At 41.6% G+C, this 16525-nt stretch overlaps 1 protein-coding gene across 1 annotated transcript in view; it reads right to left on the bottom strand.

The window, feature by feature from the left end:
• Positions 1-563: 563 nt before the first annotated feature.
• LOC121868117 (anaphase-promoting complex subunit 7-like) overlaps positions 564-16525 on the bottom strand; it is an 81937-nt gene continuing 65975 nt past the window's right edge. The window contains exon 12 of the mRNA XM_042368399.1: positions 564-1211. Coding sequence (XP_042224333.1) covers positions 1143-1211 — 69 coding nt within the window. The 3' untranslated portion in view covers positions 564-1142. The remainder of the gene's footprint in view (positions 1212-16525) is intronic.

Raw genomic sequence — 16525 nt, 5'->3', positions numbered from 1 at the left:
TGTGTATGTAGAAGGCTCCTGCATGATGATGATGGGAATTAGAATGGGGGTGGAGGAGAATGGAGAAGAGAAGGCATTGGGGTGGAAGAGAAGTCACCCCATGGTGCCATTTCACTCATAAAATTTTAGTTCTCTTGGTGTAATTCAAGATTATTTTCTTTAAATCAACACTGCACTGCATTATATATTGTCAATATGTAAAATAAATTTCAAAATGACCAATAATTTGCTTGCAAACACAGAAAAAAAGCATTTAGTTGAAGAGAGTCTCAAGCAAGATGTTACCTCCACTGAAAAGACAGAGAGACTGGCGCCTATTTGGTGTGTTGACAGGCTGGATGGCGCGCATAAAACTAGTTTCCTTACCTTCGATTATGTTCAATAATTGTTAAAATGACTACAAAATTTAATATTAAACTTTTAAAATTATTGAATAGTATAAACTTCTTGATATTTACTAAAATGGTAAGGAATATAACCCTAGAACCGATTACTGTATTGGCGGACTAATATTACAGCTGGTGGACCGCCAAATGCAAGCGAAAACATGTTGAGGCAGGCTCGTAAGAAACTCGTAAATCGAGGGATTGCTCGTTTACCGAAGTTAAGAATCTTATGGAAGGTAACTCGTTAACCGAAATCTCATTAACCGAGGCGCTCGTTAACCGAGGGACCACTGTATAGCAAAATATTTATTACAGGAGAATAATGATTAACAGATGATAACATGAATTTTAAATAGAAGGAATGTATACATAAATAAATATAATGATACTGTATTTGCCACAGGATGCTGAGTGTTCTCTAAAGTCATAAGCACAACATAGTTCACTTAATTATTATAATACTGTACTCCCAATATACCCAGTTATAATCATACACATATAAGCACAATGTATAAATGCAATGTACAAGAGAATGTAGCACAATCAACTTGTAAATCCTATCAGTTTTCATAAATACAATAGTTCCGTTCATCTTGTCTATCAAGGGAAGAAAGAGTACAGCAACCCTTATAGGGTAAATTTTGATTCATCTTCTTCTAGCCACCGCAATTGCTCATGCTTACAGTACAAGCAGCAACACATTACTGGTTGGTTTTGTGGCTGCTGCTCTCGTTCTCAACACTGCAGGTTGTGATGTTACTGGCCACTAAATGAAAAATCCACATCAGACCAAACAGCCTCAAGATCACTTTCTTCCACTTCACCCTGGAATACAGAACATATATATGTAGGACATTATTATAAAACTTAATATTATTTTCTCAGTTCTCATTTTCATTGTATAAATGAAGAAAAAATGGCACTTTATCACCATGAGAAAGAACCAAGTGTCCTGAAAATCACCCTTTGGAACAACCTGCCTGGGTATGTTTAAAGTCAGCATACATTATCCAGACAGACAATATTTTTGTTACCTAACCAGGGTTAAAGATTTAGTCCCGTTTGACCAAATGGTTATCTTATACATTATTGAGCATTTTGTTACAAAACTGATTTATGGGTGGATTATCTGGGGCATATAAACCATAAACCCCTTTTCCTCATTACTTTGATTAATTCTATCCTCTAAGAGTTCCATCTTCAACCATCAGGTCAGACCCTTCTGCCATTTTTTACACTGGATCTTCAGTGAACTACTTGACAATTAAAAGGCCAGAAGTCAATTGATTGGTGGAAAAATCTCAGGTCTGCACACAGCTTTGCCTTTGTAATTATGTACAAGTATTGTAATAATGTTAATCTGTAATATCTTACCCTTTCTCTTAGCATGAAAATATGGTGGACTGATCCTGAGGTCCCATTTTATAAGTGAGTTGAAATCAGGAAACAACTCCAGTCAACCAGATTATCTTGAGGGTTGAATCCCCAGATGACTGGGATATATATAAGATGACATCACAAGAATCATTACTTGAGATCACATTCTATCAGCAACAAAAGGGAGGGAAGAAAGATGCAGAGTTGCACAATCCCAACTTGCTCATACAATGGGATCTGAGGGTCAATTCATCATTTATAACAATATTTCAGGATCAAACAACTTTGTACAATAAAGCCAGCTAGCTAGAAAAGGGAGGTAAGAAGTATCTGTACTGTGCTCTGCTTGCACCACAAATAAGATGAATCATAATAAACTGATCTAAAGCCAAAGTCAGTTCCAAAGTAAAAGAGAAAGGAACAAACCAAAGTTCCCCATGCCACACAGTATTAAGGTGTCATCTTGGTAAGTTCCAACTAAAACAGCAACAACTTTATGAAAGATGGACTTCCAAAAGGTCTTGAATCTGTTGAATGAAACAGTGTTTACTAAGCTGAAACACCCTAAACATGGAAATGTGGAGGCTCTAAGTCCCAAAACCACTAGTCCCATCAATCAGGCTGTTGAGGTAATCATTCACTATGGCCGTTGACCAAACACTGACCATTAAAATGGAGTGACAACACAATAACCACTCCACTTCCCTGTTGATATGAACCATGACCTGTGACTTAAAGCAGGGGTTCTCAAACTTTTTTCAACGAAGGACCCCCTATATACCATGACACATACAAATATCGTATTGTCATTAATCAAAGAATAAATCATAGTCCAAAGCATTTCTTCATTTCAACCCAAATCCAAAATATCCTACGAATTGGAATCACCAAATCTCTCACAAACGTTAAACGCACTACAGTAAAAGTCCAAAAATCCGGATGCCAGAAATCCGGACCACCCGAGAATCCAGACTTTTCGAAAACTCAAACTTATTTATTTATTTTTTTTTTTAATTTAAATGGCTTTTGTGTGTATGTGTACATGCGTGAGCGCCACAGCTGCACAGCGACCACACGGTCGCCACTTTAAAGCGAGCAATCAAACTATGACAACGTATGTAATTTTGAGTCCTACTCTTTCCATTTACAGAGTACTGTACAGTTGTACCCCACTTAACGCGGTCAATAGAACCCAGAGGGTCCCGCGTTAAGTGAACAACAGAACATATGGGATTAATTCCAATAGAAAGCGGCCCGACCCCCAAACTCCACTTTTTGAAGACACATAACTATGTTGTAGTAAAAATAACATCTTAATTTTACGATGGTACATGCACACAATTAATACTTAAGAGAAATAGAGAAATACAGTCGCCAAGTTAATGTCCATTCAAAAAATGGACTCAACTCCCTCCCCCTCTTCTCACACTACACTGCTGGCTCTTCCCTCTCGTGAGAAATTTTTGGGGGAAAACTACTAAATTTTAATAAATAATACCTCAAACTAAAGTTAGGATAATACAATTGACATTGCTGGATTCCTTGTAAGACCAGGAATATTTTGAATATAAATGTCATATATTTTGCACAAAAGATAACATAGTTACTCAGAGAAAACATTTTATCTAAAATTTGTATGTCTAATGCAAAATATATGATGTTTATATTCAAAATGATCACCAAATTATAAGAATTCCAGCAATGTAAATTATATTCTGGCCGGGTAATTTGTATGAATTTTATGAGCTAAAACAAATATCTTCAGTTAATAAAAAAAAAATATTCTTCAGGACACTATCTGTCAATCAAAGTACCCCACCTTGCCTCCCCCCTCTTCCAACCGCGCGGTCAGTCCCAACCCTCCCCCCCACCCCCCACCAAGAGAAAGAGTGGGTGAAAAAAATAAATTTTAACATTTTGTATTAAATAATACCTCAGATTAAAGTTAGGATAATATAATTGACATTGCTGGATTCCTTGTAAGACCAGGAATATTTTGAATATAAATGTCATATATTTTGCACAAAAGATAACATATTTACTCAGAGAAAACATTTTATCTAAAATTTGTATGTCTAATGCAAAATATATGATGTTTATATTCAAAATGATCATCAAATTATAAGAATTCCAGCAATGTAAATTATATTCTGGCCGGGTAATTTGTATGAATTTTATGAGCTAAAACAAATATCTTCAGTTAATAAAAAAAAAATATTCTTCAGGACACTATCTGTCAATCAAAGTACCCCACCTTGCCTCCCCCCCTCTTCCAACCACGCGGTCAGTCCCAACCCTCCCCCCACCAATCCTCCCTTCAAGAGAAAGGTTGGGTGAAAAAAATAAATTTTAACATTTTGTATTAAATAATACCTCAGATTAAAGTTAGGATAATATAATTGACATTGCTGGATTCCTTGTAAGACCAGGAATATTTTGAATATAAATGTCATATTTTGCACAAAAGAGAACATATCTACTCAGAGAAAACATTTTATCTAAAATTTGTATGTCTAATGCAAAATATATGTTTATATTCAAAATGATCATCAAATTATAAGAATTCCAGCAATGTAAATTATATTCTGACCGGGTAATTTGTATGAATTTTATGAGCTAAAACAAATATCTTCAGTTAATAAAAAAAAAATATATTCTTCACAGGGTAACAGATGGTCGGTCGGTCCCTCCCTCCCCCCCCACCCCCCACCAACCGTCCCAAGGAGATGTGTGGGATAACCAGAATATTTAACTTTTTAGTAATAAATAATACCTCAAACTAAAGTTAGGATAATATAATTGACATTGCTGGATTCCTTGTAAGACCAGGAATATTTTGAATATACATGTCATATATTTTGCACAAAAGATAACATATTTACTCAGAGAAAACATTTTATCTAAAATTTGTATGTCTAATGCAAAATATATGATGTTTATATTCAAAATGATCACCAAATTATAAGAATTCCAGCAATGTAAATTATATTCTGGCCGGGTATTTGTATGAATTTTATGAGCTAAAACAGGCAGTCAGGCAGGGTGGCGGGTGGGGCAAATCTAAAAATAGCGTCTCGAGCCGGACACTCATCGCGTATATGTGGAAAAAATCCGTGTTAAGTGAAAGTTCAGCTCTGGCGAGGCACCGCGTATATGAAAAAACGCGTTAAGTGAAACCGCGTTAGGCGGGGTAATACTGTACTGTACTGTACAAGCCCATAATAATGGCTCCTGTTAGATGTTCTGGGTAATAAGTTCTATATACAGGAGAGAACACAAACACCTGTATAGTTTTGTAGGTTCGGTTTACTGGATAAGAGTATGTACACAGAGGTGGATAGCACTGCTCCCTAGCTAAGGTCCTGGTCAACTACCATAGACGACGTATGGCAAGTGATACATTAGCAGCTTCCATACGTCGCCAGGCACATTAATTAAGCGTGTGGGATGGTAATAACATTGCCACACGCTGCTAGCTAGGCTGAATAAATATAAATGGAGCACATACATAATATACATACATAATACATAATCCAGCATACATAATATACATACACCTCCCTCCCCCCTATACGCTCATAGCAAAGTCTTGAGCGGACCTTTTCTTCTGGATCCGTTCTGAGCGTCGAGGGACTTCATCACTGGGAAGGGTATGGGACTCAACACTGGTGGCGGGGCCAGCAGAAGGCAGTGTTACGGGGCGGAGAAAACGGCGGTTCCTCCACCACACACGACCACTGGGTAACCGCACCTGGTAGTCCCGTGACCTGCCGAGACCCATGACTACGCCTACTTTGTCCCAACGTAGGGAGGTCGGGTCCTGAACACGGACTTGGGTGCCGACACTCAACCTGGGGAGAGAACTGGCGTGGTCGTTGTAGCGGGCGACGACGTCCTGAACACGTTCGGCGGCTCGGCGATCACAATCCTCTGTCTTGGCCTGCCACTCCTTGGAGAAGGATTGAGGGTGAGCAGGGACACAAGAACGAAGGGGCGTCCATACAAAACCTGGGCAGGGGAGCGTCCGGTGTGGTGTGTGTTAGGAGTTCAAGAACCGGTCGGTCGGCGGCTCAAGCAGTCAATGTTCCAGAAGGCCACCTAAGGATGAGGTGTTTAGATTTGACAGCAGCCTCAGCGTGGCCGTTGGACTGCGGGTAATGGGGCGATGACAACACATGCCGGACTCCCCATCGGTCGAGGAACGCAGCAAAGTCCCGGCTTGTGAACTGAGGCCCTCCGTCGGTTCGCAGGCGTACAGGAACGCCCACGTCACGGAAGTAGTGGCGGAACTTGCTGATGGTGGCGGCAGACGTCGTGTCATTACCGCCCTTGATGACAACCGGCCAACCAGAGAGACGGTCGACGATAACCAGGAAGGACTTTCCTGACACACAGAAAAAGTCGGCCGACACAGACTCAAAGGGGCGGGTGGGGTTGTCGTCACTCATGAAGGGTACCTGCTGCTGGCTGGGTTGTAATACGTGGCGGGGCTTACACACCTGGACAGCATTGGAGATGTCGGGGTCGATGCCAGGCCGGAACACAGTCTGTCGTGCACGTCGTTTGGTGGCCTCAGCTCCACGGTGACTGTCGTGAAGGCGAGCCAGGGCGTGGGGACGTGATGCAGCAGGGACAACTACCGAAGGAGAGGTGTCACTGGCCAGAGGTAGGGGTAGGGCGGCAGCAGGGTAGTTGCTGCTCCCTTCATGCACCCTGTTGGCGTAATTTACCTCGAGAATCGGTGTTGGGAAGTCCTGGGAGATGATGGCCAACTCTTGACAATGTCTGTAGGACAGCAAGGGAGTCGGGACACCATTATGCACGTCAATCCAGGCCTGACACGACCTGTTGCCAAAGGTGACATGTGCATAGAGTGAACCCAGGGCTGGGGCCATCTGTGAACCATCTGCCATAAAGCGGAGGTCCTCGGGAGGCGGTCCTAGATCGCTTGGAGAGAGCCCCAAGCATCGCAAATGCTGGGGACCGATGACTGTAGCATCAGCGCCGGTGTCGGGCAACATCTGAAGACGGGATGACACACCGCCGTAGGTCACGATGACGCTGATGTACTGGGGGACTTTGGTCCTGGGATGCGAGGAGTACACCCTCCTAAAATGGGTCGGGCTTTGTCCAGGGTCGTCGTGCCTCTGATTTGGCGACTGTGGGCGGCCCTCTCTGGTAGAAGGGCGCTGAAGCTTCCGTTGACGCTGTTCCTTGGGTTTGTTGGGAGGGCAACACTTGTCATAGTGGCCCAGACGGCCGCACACATTGCACTGGACGCGTTTGGCTGGGCACCGTACTGTGAGTGACCAGTGGCCCTTACGGTCACAACTGTTGCAGGTAGACTGAGCAGCTGGACATACCTGTGTTCCGTGCTGCTTACCACAGTTGTTGCAAAATGAACCGGGCGTGGACGTGGTGGGCGAAGGCGTAGGAGCAGACTTCTTGTCCTTCTTGTACCGGGAAACAGCGCGTACAGCTGTAGGGGGAGCTCGGATGGCAGAGGTGGCACACCTGGCAGCCTCATAGGAGCGACATATCGTCAACACATCCTGAAGAGAAGAGGAAGAGTCGAGGGAGGTGAGGCGTTGGACAAGTTCCTCGTCCTTAACACCCATCAGGATCACCTGCTTCAACTGGGTCTCCTCGCACTGCTGGTGGTGGCCTAAACATATATCTACCTCTTCGAGGCTCTCTTAAGACGTACATAAAAAGCGTCAAAAGACTCACCCTCCATCTGTCTGCAGCTAAACAATTCCCTCCTGCGCAGAGCTTCATTCTGCTGTCCTTTGATGTGCCGTTGTAGAACGTCCAGTACCTCCTCTACAGACAGCGAAGAGGTTGGGGGTACCTGCAACGTATGTTCTAAGACACGCTGAACTTCCAAGGACAGGCACATACGCAGCTGGATGAGTTGTTTAGGCTGTGACAAACTCTGGAGATCCACCATTGTAGCATAATCAGCCCACCGCCGCCGCCATTCGCGAAAAGTCTGGAAATTTACATCAGGCTCCAAGATGGGCGGTGTTTGAGCTGCTGCTTTAGGTGGGGCTGGGGGGCGTGAAGGAAGCATGGATGAGGTATCTGAACCATTCAGTACCGAGGCAGTGTTAGAGCCAGGGGCTTGGTTAACAGTGAGGCGAGATATCAAGGCTTCAAACCGTGCACTGTCTTCCATTCTCCGTTGGTGGTCTCGTTCTGCCTCTGCTTGCCTTCTGTGCTCATCCGCCAAACGTCTGTGAGCTTCATCCTCGCGTCTCTCATCTCTCATAAACTTCATTAAGGCAATTATCTCTGGAGATAACGCTGAATGTTGAGGTGAAGGGCTGCGCGATGTTGTGGGAGCTGGGGCGTCATGGTCAGCCTGGTCATCCATCTCTGGGGGACTATCATCCGCTTGACTCATCCAGGCGCTGGGTCCACGGCTACGTAAGGCATGAGACATAACTACTTTATCTGTGTACTGTGTCTTAAATCAGTGTTGACCGGTCAGCCCGTCGTATCAACAAGATTTCAGACAAAAAAAATTTAATTAAATACACAGATAAGTAGGTTATATATATAAAATATATATAAGAAACCGCGCGGTCAGCAAGTGTTAGTACATGTATGTGTGTGTGTCCCAGGCAGGCAGAGCGTCTCGCCCCAGCTGTGAGGGGGGGTGGAGGCGGCGCTGTGAGGGAGGGGGGTGGAGATAGGAGTAGCTCAGTCGCTCTCTGTAAACGGTCAGAGGAGGGTGCGCTGAGCTCTACACCCCACAAATGCCCAGAACATGCCGTATACCTTGGAAATCCGTTCGAACAAGGTCACACATGAATGGCACGAAACACACAATGCACTAAACACTTCACAGAAAATCACTGTCACTGACACTGCTCAAAGTTGCGAAATTCTTCGAGGGATGACGCGGGGTTGACCCAAGGCGGGGATCCATCAGCCGGCTTTCCACAAACTTGCACTAATCACTCGTAATAATCCAGTAAAACTACGCACTGCGCCATGTTAGATGTTCTGGGTAATAAGTTCTATATACAGGAGAGAACACAAACACCTGTATAGTTTTGTAGGTTCGGTTTACTGGATAAGAGTATGTACACAGAGGTGGATAGCACTGCTCCCTAGCTAAGGTCCTGGTCAACTACCATAGACGACGTATGGCAAGTGATACATTAGCAGCTTCCATACGTCGCCAGGCACATTAATTAAGCGTGTGGGATGTGGTAATAACATTGCCACACGCTGCTAGCTAGGCTGAATAAATATAAATGGAGCACATACATAATATACATACATAATACATAATCCAGCATACATAATATACATACAGCTCCTAAAGTAGATAAACTTCGTTGTGTGAAGAAAAAGAAGAACACGTTGAAATTGAGTGACAAACTTGAAATAATTAAGAAACTAGAACGTGGTGTGAGCAATACTGTTCTAATGGAAACATATGACATTGGAAAGTCTACAATTTATGATATAAAAAAGGCAAAGAACAAAATTTTAGAATTCACAGCTTTATCTTTAAAACTGCTCGTTTAGACAAATGAAGCATGCTATATTTGCTAATGAATAAACTATCAAAATGTACCTGTTCATCTCTTCTTTATTCCTCCTGAAATTTGAATTTTAAAAGTACTGCCTGAGAATCCGGAAAATCCGAATTTCCGGACCGACCCAATCCCCAAGTAGTCCGGATTTTTGGACTTAAAGAACTCAGGACAAGGGAAGAAGACCTTATTCTCTCCCATATCAAATTAAACAGTGCCAGAAATAGAAAATGGCCTGGATAGTATTGAATCAGCTGGTGAAACAAAATCCTGTTGGGCCACAAAGAAGAGCCACAAAAATGGTGACACCTTATCACTACACCAGTTTTGATTTTCCTTGAAACATATAAATGAGTGAATAAATTATTTTAATTCCAAGTACTTAAGATGAGAAAAACAAATGAAAAACTTGGATATTACCAAAGTAATTTTCAGCCTCTTGCTGTGGTTTCCATAAAAACTAAAATGAAGTTTATGTGACCATAAATTATTTGAATGGTATATGTAATAAGCTTACAGATGACTGTCCCAGCCTCAAGGTAAAGAATCTATCAGTACAGAAAACTATCACTGGAAAATGTACAGGTACATTCAAGAACCCATACATGCCCAGAACTTGCAAACAGTGTGTAACAGAGAACTGACAGACTAGTACGCTGACAAGTGGCTAAGAGGATAACAAAATATTTTCCTATACAGTGCAATTTAACCAAAGGCTCACACTTACTTATTTAGATAATAAGAGTGAGAGAGTTGTTAGGTTGAGAAGGTGTTCCCCCTTACCTCAATACTGTACTGTATTGCTAACATAAATTTACCAAGCAGACATAAGTTTATGCTGTATGATGCCAGGATACATTAGTCTCATTTATCATGTGGTAAAACATTAAAGTACACTGCGCTATATATCATAAACAAATGATACAGTATATATCACATTGATGCTATTTATGGATATTTTATGAAGGAAACATGAAGAATCATGTCATATCCAGTTTAATCCCAGCATCACTAATATGAATATTTTGCCATAAAATGATTCAAATAAATCATGTGATACAGTGTGCATAAGGTGTAATCTGATAACAAATCAAAGATGGCCACTAAACAGAGAGTTTTGATGATAACTTCACCAAAATCAATCCAAATTTAAAAAGCTTGTCTAAAGACGATTAAAGAGATACAGTTGAGTCACAATAATTAGTGGGTTAGGTACCAGAAGACATAGTGAATTATCAAATCATGAATTATAGTTTAATTGATTTAAATTAAAATAATGAGTTTGGTTCCAGAGGCCAAGAAATACCCATAAACTGTTCCAAAACTGCTTTAATAAACAAGAAACAATGTACTATCGTGGACAAAAGTTCGCTCCCTGTAGTGAAACTGAGACACGGGAACGAGTCTCCGAACTGACTTACCCTGATCGTTATCTGGTGCAGGTGTGCTGTGTGCGTCGATACTGCTTCAGTTTGGGAAGGAGCGAACTTTTGTTCACGATAGTACATAATGCATAAAGCAAACCAGGATATGGAAATTATAAAGCATACCTTTTTCTCTATCTGTAGAGAAAAATGCTCCTTCAACTGCACAAATGTCCCAGTCTGGATTACTGTATACAACAGGCATGGAAACCCTAACCCCCAAAAAGATCTAACATCTTTAGGAAAGGGGCAACATAGAGCGATCAAGATGTATCAAGAACTACAACCCTTCAGACAATGCACAATAGGGTAGATCTCATTGAAACATAAAAATTCCTGAAAAGGATGAAAAATGTGGACCTGGGACATTTCTTTGTGATGTCACACACACCAACACGAGAAGACATAAGTATAGGCTTGCCAAGTTACCATGCAGACTGTATACTGTAGAGGTACCTGTGAATTGAAAAATGCGAATTATCAAGATTCCACCATACATGGTGATGCTGTGTAGACTGTACAACATACACAAGATGGTGTTCAACAACAAATAAATAACAAGGGACTTGTCCCAAAAACAAATATAACTAACTACAAGCCTTTTGGTGGTACTGTAGAAGCCTTCCCATAATGTTTACACTTCACTTCCAATGGTAAGTCAGACAGTACAAGAAATTTCACATATACGGAGTTACGAACAGGTTCCATTCCTGAGGACGTTCTTAAGTCAGAACACATGACATATGCATATTATACTTACAGAATACAGAGGTTCCCCAAATTCTGTTAGTTAGGTTCTCAAAATGGCCACGAATCACCAAGACCGCGAATAACACTTGCTGACTGGTTGGTGGGTACATTTTTACTTCTGTACAAACAAATATATACTATGTGTTTGACCTTAGGACAAATAAAAATCGCTCTCTCTCTCTTTGACCACCGTAGGGTCGAGACCTATTCAGCCGCTGCTCAGCGGCCAATGTTCGGCCCATTCCCCAAGTCCCGACCCAACCTCACCACCGGGATATCAACATAATCAAAAGTGACAATTTCGTTTTGGAAAGAAGTGGGACCAGTGTTGAACATGGATGAACAGTGTTTAAGCCAGTGAATTCAACACTAGACAGTACCAGTGAAAGCCGCGACCCACCAGTGAGATAAGCACCCCTGGGAACTGACCACCGTCTTCTGACCAGGTGCTAATCAGTCCACCATGGGAACAACAGAGGGCCGGCCGGATATGTACCTGACTACGAGATAACACAACACCACCCAGCAGGGCAAGGTACTATGACACCACCCCACACCACCCGGTGTCCCCATGACCACATTAGGTCCTTCATATCAACACTCGAGGACAAGTTACTACACCACGTGAACACCACACCACCTGGTGTCTCCATGACCAGCCCAGGCCCGAGCCATCAACTGTAAACTATAATAATTTGTATGTTCAATCATTGTTCCTTCTCCTTTCAGTAATGAAAGCTTTTGTTAAACGACCCACCCACCCCATGTCTTTGTATGTTATAAGTCATTTTTGTCCAATGTATATTTTCAGCCTTCGGCCTGCCGACTTTTTCAATAGACCATTAATTATTAACCCACCCACCCACACACACACACACACACACACTATAAGAGCAGCCCAGTCCCAACTATCATAAAAATTATCAACAACTTGTTATCAACCAGTGTATACAGGTATATTCACTCCCAGCCAATCTTAACATTTTGCACTGTCACTTTGTTGAAATGTGCTATAGTATAACCTTCTCCCCACTTAGTTATTATATATCATATTTGTATCACCTATGTTATTTGTCAATCAAGTGACTTATTCCCCAATTATGTAACTGTATATTTTCAGCCTTCCAGCTGCCATGCTCTCAAAAAACCACTAATTATTATTATTACTACTGTATTATTATTATTATTATTAAAATACATACAAATAAATAATATTGGGGAAATCCTCTCACAAATACGGTAATAAGATCACAACAACAAAATGTAATGTAGAAAAAATACGAGTCTACCCTCGAGTCAACTCCGTGCTTTGTTATTAAAGTTGGGTTGGTCAAGTTGCCATACGGCGCCAGCACCAGCTGGATTGATACATAGATCAAACTCACAGAATTTCTTTCGTAGCCATCTAGCCAACCCAACATGAAGGATGTCGATAATTGTGGTATAATACTGTATACTTTTTCACAATATGCATGTAAATGAGTACATACAAATAAATGAAGAAGATTAGGTATATCTTAGGTAGTAGGTAGTAGGCTGCTACCAAACAGGGAGGTACTACCACCTGGGAAGATATTGGAAGCACAATGTGTTGTCTAATGGTAGACCCTGCTACCATAAGGCATCACAAAAACTGTGAGCAAGTCTCAGGTTGTTGATCTGTCTTTCTGCCTCATTCATACACAATTGCTGGGTCTCAATTGTCTCTCTTACTATTGTCAACACAACAAATATAAACGTACTCATTCTTGATCTGTCCTACCGTATTCATTCTATTTTATTCTCCAATGTCAGTTGATATTAATATTGAAGCGGGGCCTTCTCGGATGGGTCCCACTGGTCGGGAAGGTTGTGGACCCCAGGGCCGACCTGATCATCATCAAACTACTGGGGCTTCAAGTGACGCCACCGCAGTTGCCGGAGGATTGACTTTTTTCACACTTCATTTTTCCAACATTTGAGGCCTGAGTTCCAATTTTCCTCTTGTGGAGCACCATCTATTAACCTCTTACTATTTTCCGAACTTCAACAGACCAAAGCAGCTTCACCCAAACCTTTTCAAGTCTCCAACTACAGGTGCTCCTCTACTTAAGAACATTCAACTTACAAACTTTCAGAGATACAAACATCATCACTGAAGAGGGTTACCTGCCAGAACAGGTGTTCAATGTGGAAGAGACTGGATTATTTTGAAGAAAATTCCAGATAGAACAAATATTACCTAAGAAGAGAAGAGTGAGCCAGGTTTTAAAGGGCATAGCTGTACTAAATATCCATAATCTTTTCCTTTTTTACAATATGTTTGGTATCTACAGGAGTAAAGTTGGACTTAAAAACAAGCCTCAGGAACGTAACTCATTCGTAAGTAGAGGAGCACCTGTACAACCTTTATACCTCTTCCCGTTCTAAGGGAGGTGTATGCGCCTAATGCAACACACGTACACCTATAGCTCGACTCAAGGATCTTGAATCTTCCCTTTATGATGTCATCTGGCTCAAAATATCTCTACCAACTATGAATATTTTTCTTTTTTCCTGCAGTGTACTGTGCTCCCAACTCTACCAACTATTTGGAACTCTTTGACTATCTCACCTCTTGCCAGGAGTCGTTGCTATCCACACACCCCAACACCGAGATCCTCTACCTAGGGGGATTTCAATATACATCACAGAGAGTGGCTTGGCTCTGAAAGGGATGACCCAGGTGAAGCTGAAGCACTCTCTTTTTCCTTACTTAATGATTAGGAACAAATAATCAAACACCTTACATGCATTCCTGATCGACACGGTCAACTTGCTAACATTCTTGATCTTTGTTTTACCTCTAACCACTCACACTATTCATACTCAATTTCTGCCCCCTTAGGGTCTTCTAATCACAATCTTATTTATATTAAATCAAACTGGCATGACCACCTCCCCCATCCGCCTCTAAACCTCAACTATGGCACTATCAGAGGGCAAACTGGCAATCTTTGCGAGAATTCTTCACCGACTTTCCTTTGGATAAATGTTGCTTTTCCACTTGGGATGCCTCTGTATGTGCTGACAGCATTGCTGGGGTTATACAGGGTGGTATGACTGCTTTTATCCCATCTTCTACCCAAACTTTCACTTTAAAATCATGGTTTGATTGCTCCTGCTCTCTTGCTTGCAGGGTGAGAGATAAGGCGTATCAAGCTAAGAAACTATCTCCTTCTCCTATTACCCACACCTCTTTCATTACTTCTAGGAATCGTTGAAAGGCTATTCTTCGTAGGGCCAAGCGGAACTTTATAAAAAGAAAGACCGATATCCTGACTAATTCTTTTTCCAGTAAATCCTTCTGGTCCTTAACCAAAAACATCTGTAATAACTTCTGTACTCCCTTTTACTCCTCTCTTCCGACCTGATAACTCTATAGCCAACTCTCCCCCTGACAAAGCCAATCTCTTTGGCACCTTATTCTCCTCTAACTCTACCTTTGACAATTCCAACTCTATCCCTCCTACCCCTGTTCCTCCTATTGAACCTATGCACTTTCCTATAATCTCCACTCGTAGGGTTGCTGGTGTGTTATCCAGGTTGGAAGTGAGTAAGGCGCATGGACCGGACGGAATACCCCCTCGTGTTCTGAGGGAGTGTGCTGAAGCCCTGGCCCCTGTGCTTGCTCGCCTCTTTTGCCTTTGCCTCAAACCCAAACTTTTCCTTCTTCTTGGAAGCATGCCTTGGTTCAGCCCATCCCAAAAATGGGTGACCATTCTAATCCCTCTAACTATCGCCCCATTGCCCTAACTTCATCCCTCTATAAAATTTTCGAAACTATCTTGAACTCCCATTTTCTCCGTCATCTTGAACGCCATTCTTGTTTGTTGGATCACCAGTATGGCTTTTGCCAGGCGAGATCTACTGGTGATCTGCTTTCCTACTGCACCAATTTTTGGTTATCCTCTCTTAGGGATTATGGGGAAGCTTTCGTCGTGGCCTTCGACATCTCCAAAGCATTTGACAGGGTATGGCACAAATCTTTGCTTTTTACACACTCCTCTTATGGTTTCTCTCCCTGACTTTGTTCTCTAATCTCTAGCTTCCTTGAGAACCGATCCATGGCAATTGTTGTCGAGGAATCGATCTCTCGCTCCTTGTCTACCAATAGTGGTGTCCCACAGGGTTCTGTTCTTTCACCTACTCTCTTCCTTTTTTTGTAAATTATTTACTTCACACTATAGCTAATTCTATCCATTCTTACACTGATGATTCTACTCTTCAGTCTTCTTCACATTTTCCCCTTCCCCCAAACTCTTAAACTAGATCTGTTTCTAGAGCTGTTATCATTACATCTATCAATGCGGATATGTGCAGCATCTCTGAATGGGGAGTTAGAAACTTGGTTAAATTCAATAGTACAGTAATAAAACTCAGTATTTATCAATTACACTTTCCAAATTAGATGACTTCCCACCAATCACATTTCAGGAAGCTATCATTCTGCCAAATTCTAAAATAGATATGCTAGGCCTCACCATTTCCTCTAATATGTCATGGAAGCCACACATGCTCAACATTGCTAAAGCTGTCTCCCAAAAGTTGGGAATGCTGTACAGATGCAGTAGCTAATTCACTGCTGAGCAGTTGCTTCAAGTATATAAGAGATTCATTCGTCCTAACTTGGAGTACAGTAAAGCCTCCGATAATGACGATTCGACCAACAACATTTCATATTTAAGACACTAGTTAATTTAGGACCCAATTCAATTTACGTCATTATTTTATTTGTATTTATGACGAAAATATAATAAATATAAAATAAAATTACATTTTCATATAAATAATAAAAAAATCTGATCTGTATTAAAAAAAAATACTGAAAAAAGAAGAAGAGCGCTTTGCGCAAAAAAGATGCCGGGCAATGGAACTGCTGTGCTAATGAGTGGTACTGGTAATGAGCATCGCTAGTAAACAAGAGTCGGAGCTTGGCGGGCCATTTGTATTCACACATCTGAACAAGAAAAGGAGAAAAACTTTCTCAGGTTTCTTACAGCATTTTTTATGGTAGTGC

The sequence above is a fragment of the Homarus americanus genome, unplaced genomic scaffold (assembly GCF_018991925.1).
Source record: "Homarus americanus isolate GMGI-L3 unplaced genomic scaffold, GMGI_Hamer_2.0 scaffold47967, whole genome shotgun sequence".
Taxonomy (NCBI): Eukaryota; Metazoa; Arthropoda; class Malacostraca; order Decapoda; family Nephropidae; genus Homarus; species Homarus americanus.
Note: the sequence above shows the minus strand (reverse complement) of the source record. Positions and strands in the feature narration are given on the sequence as shown.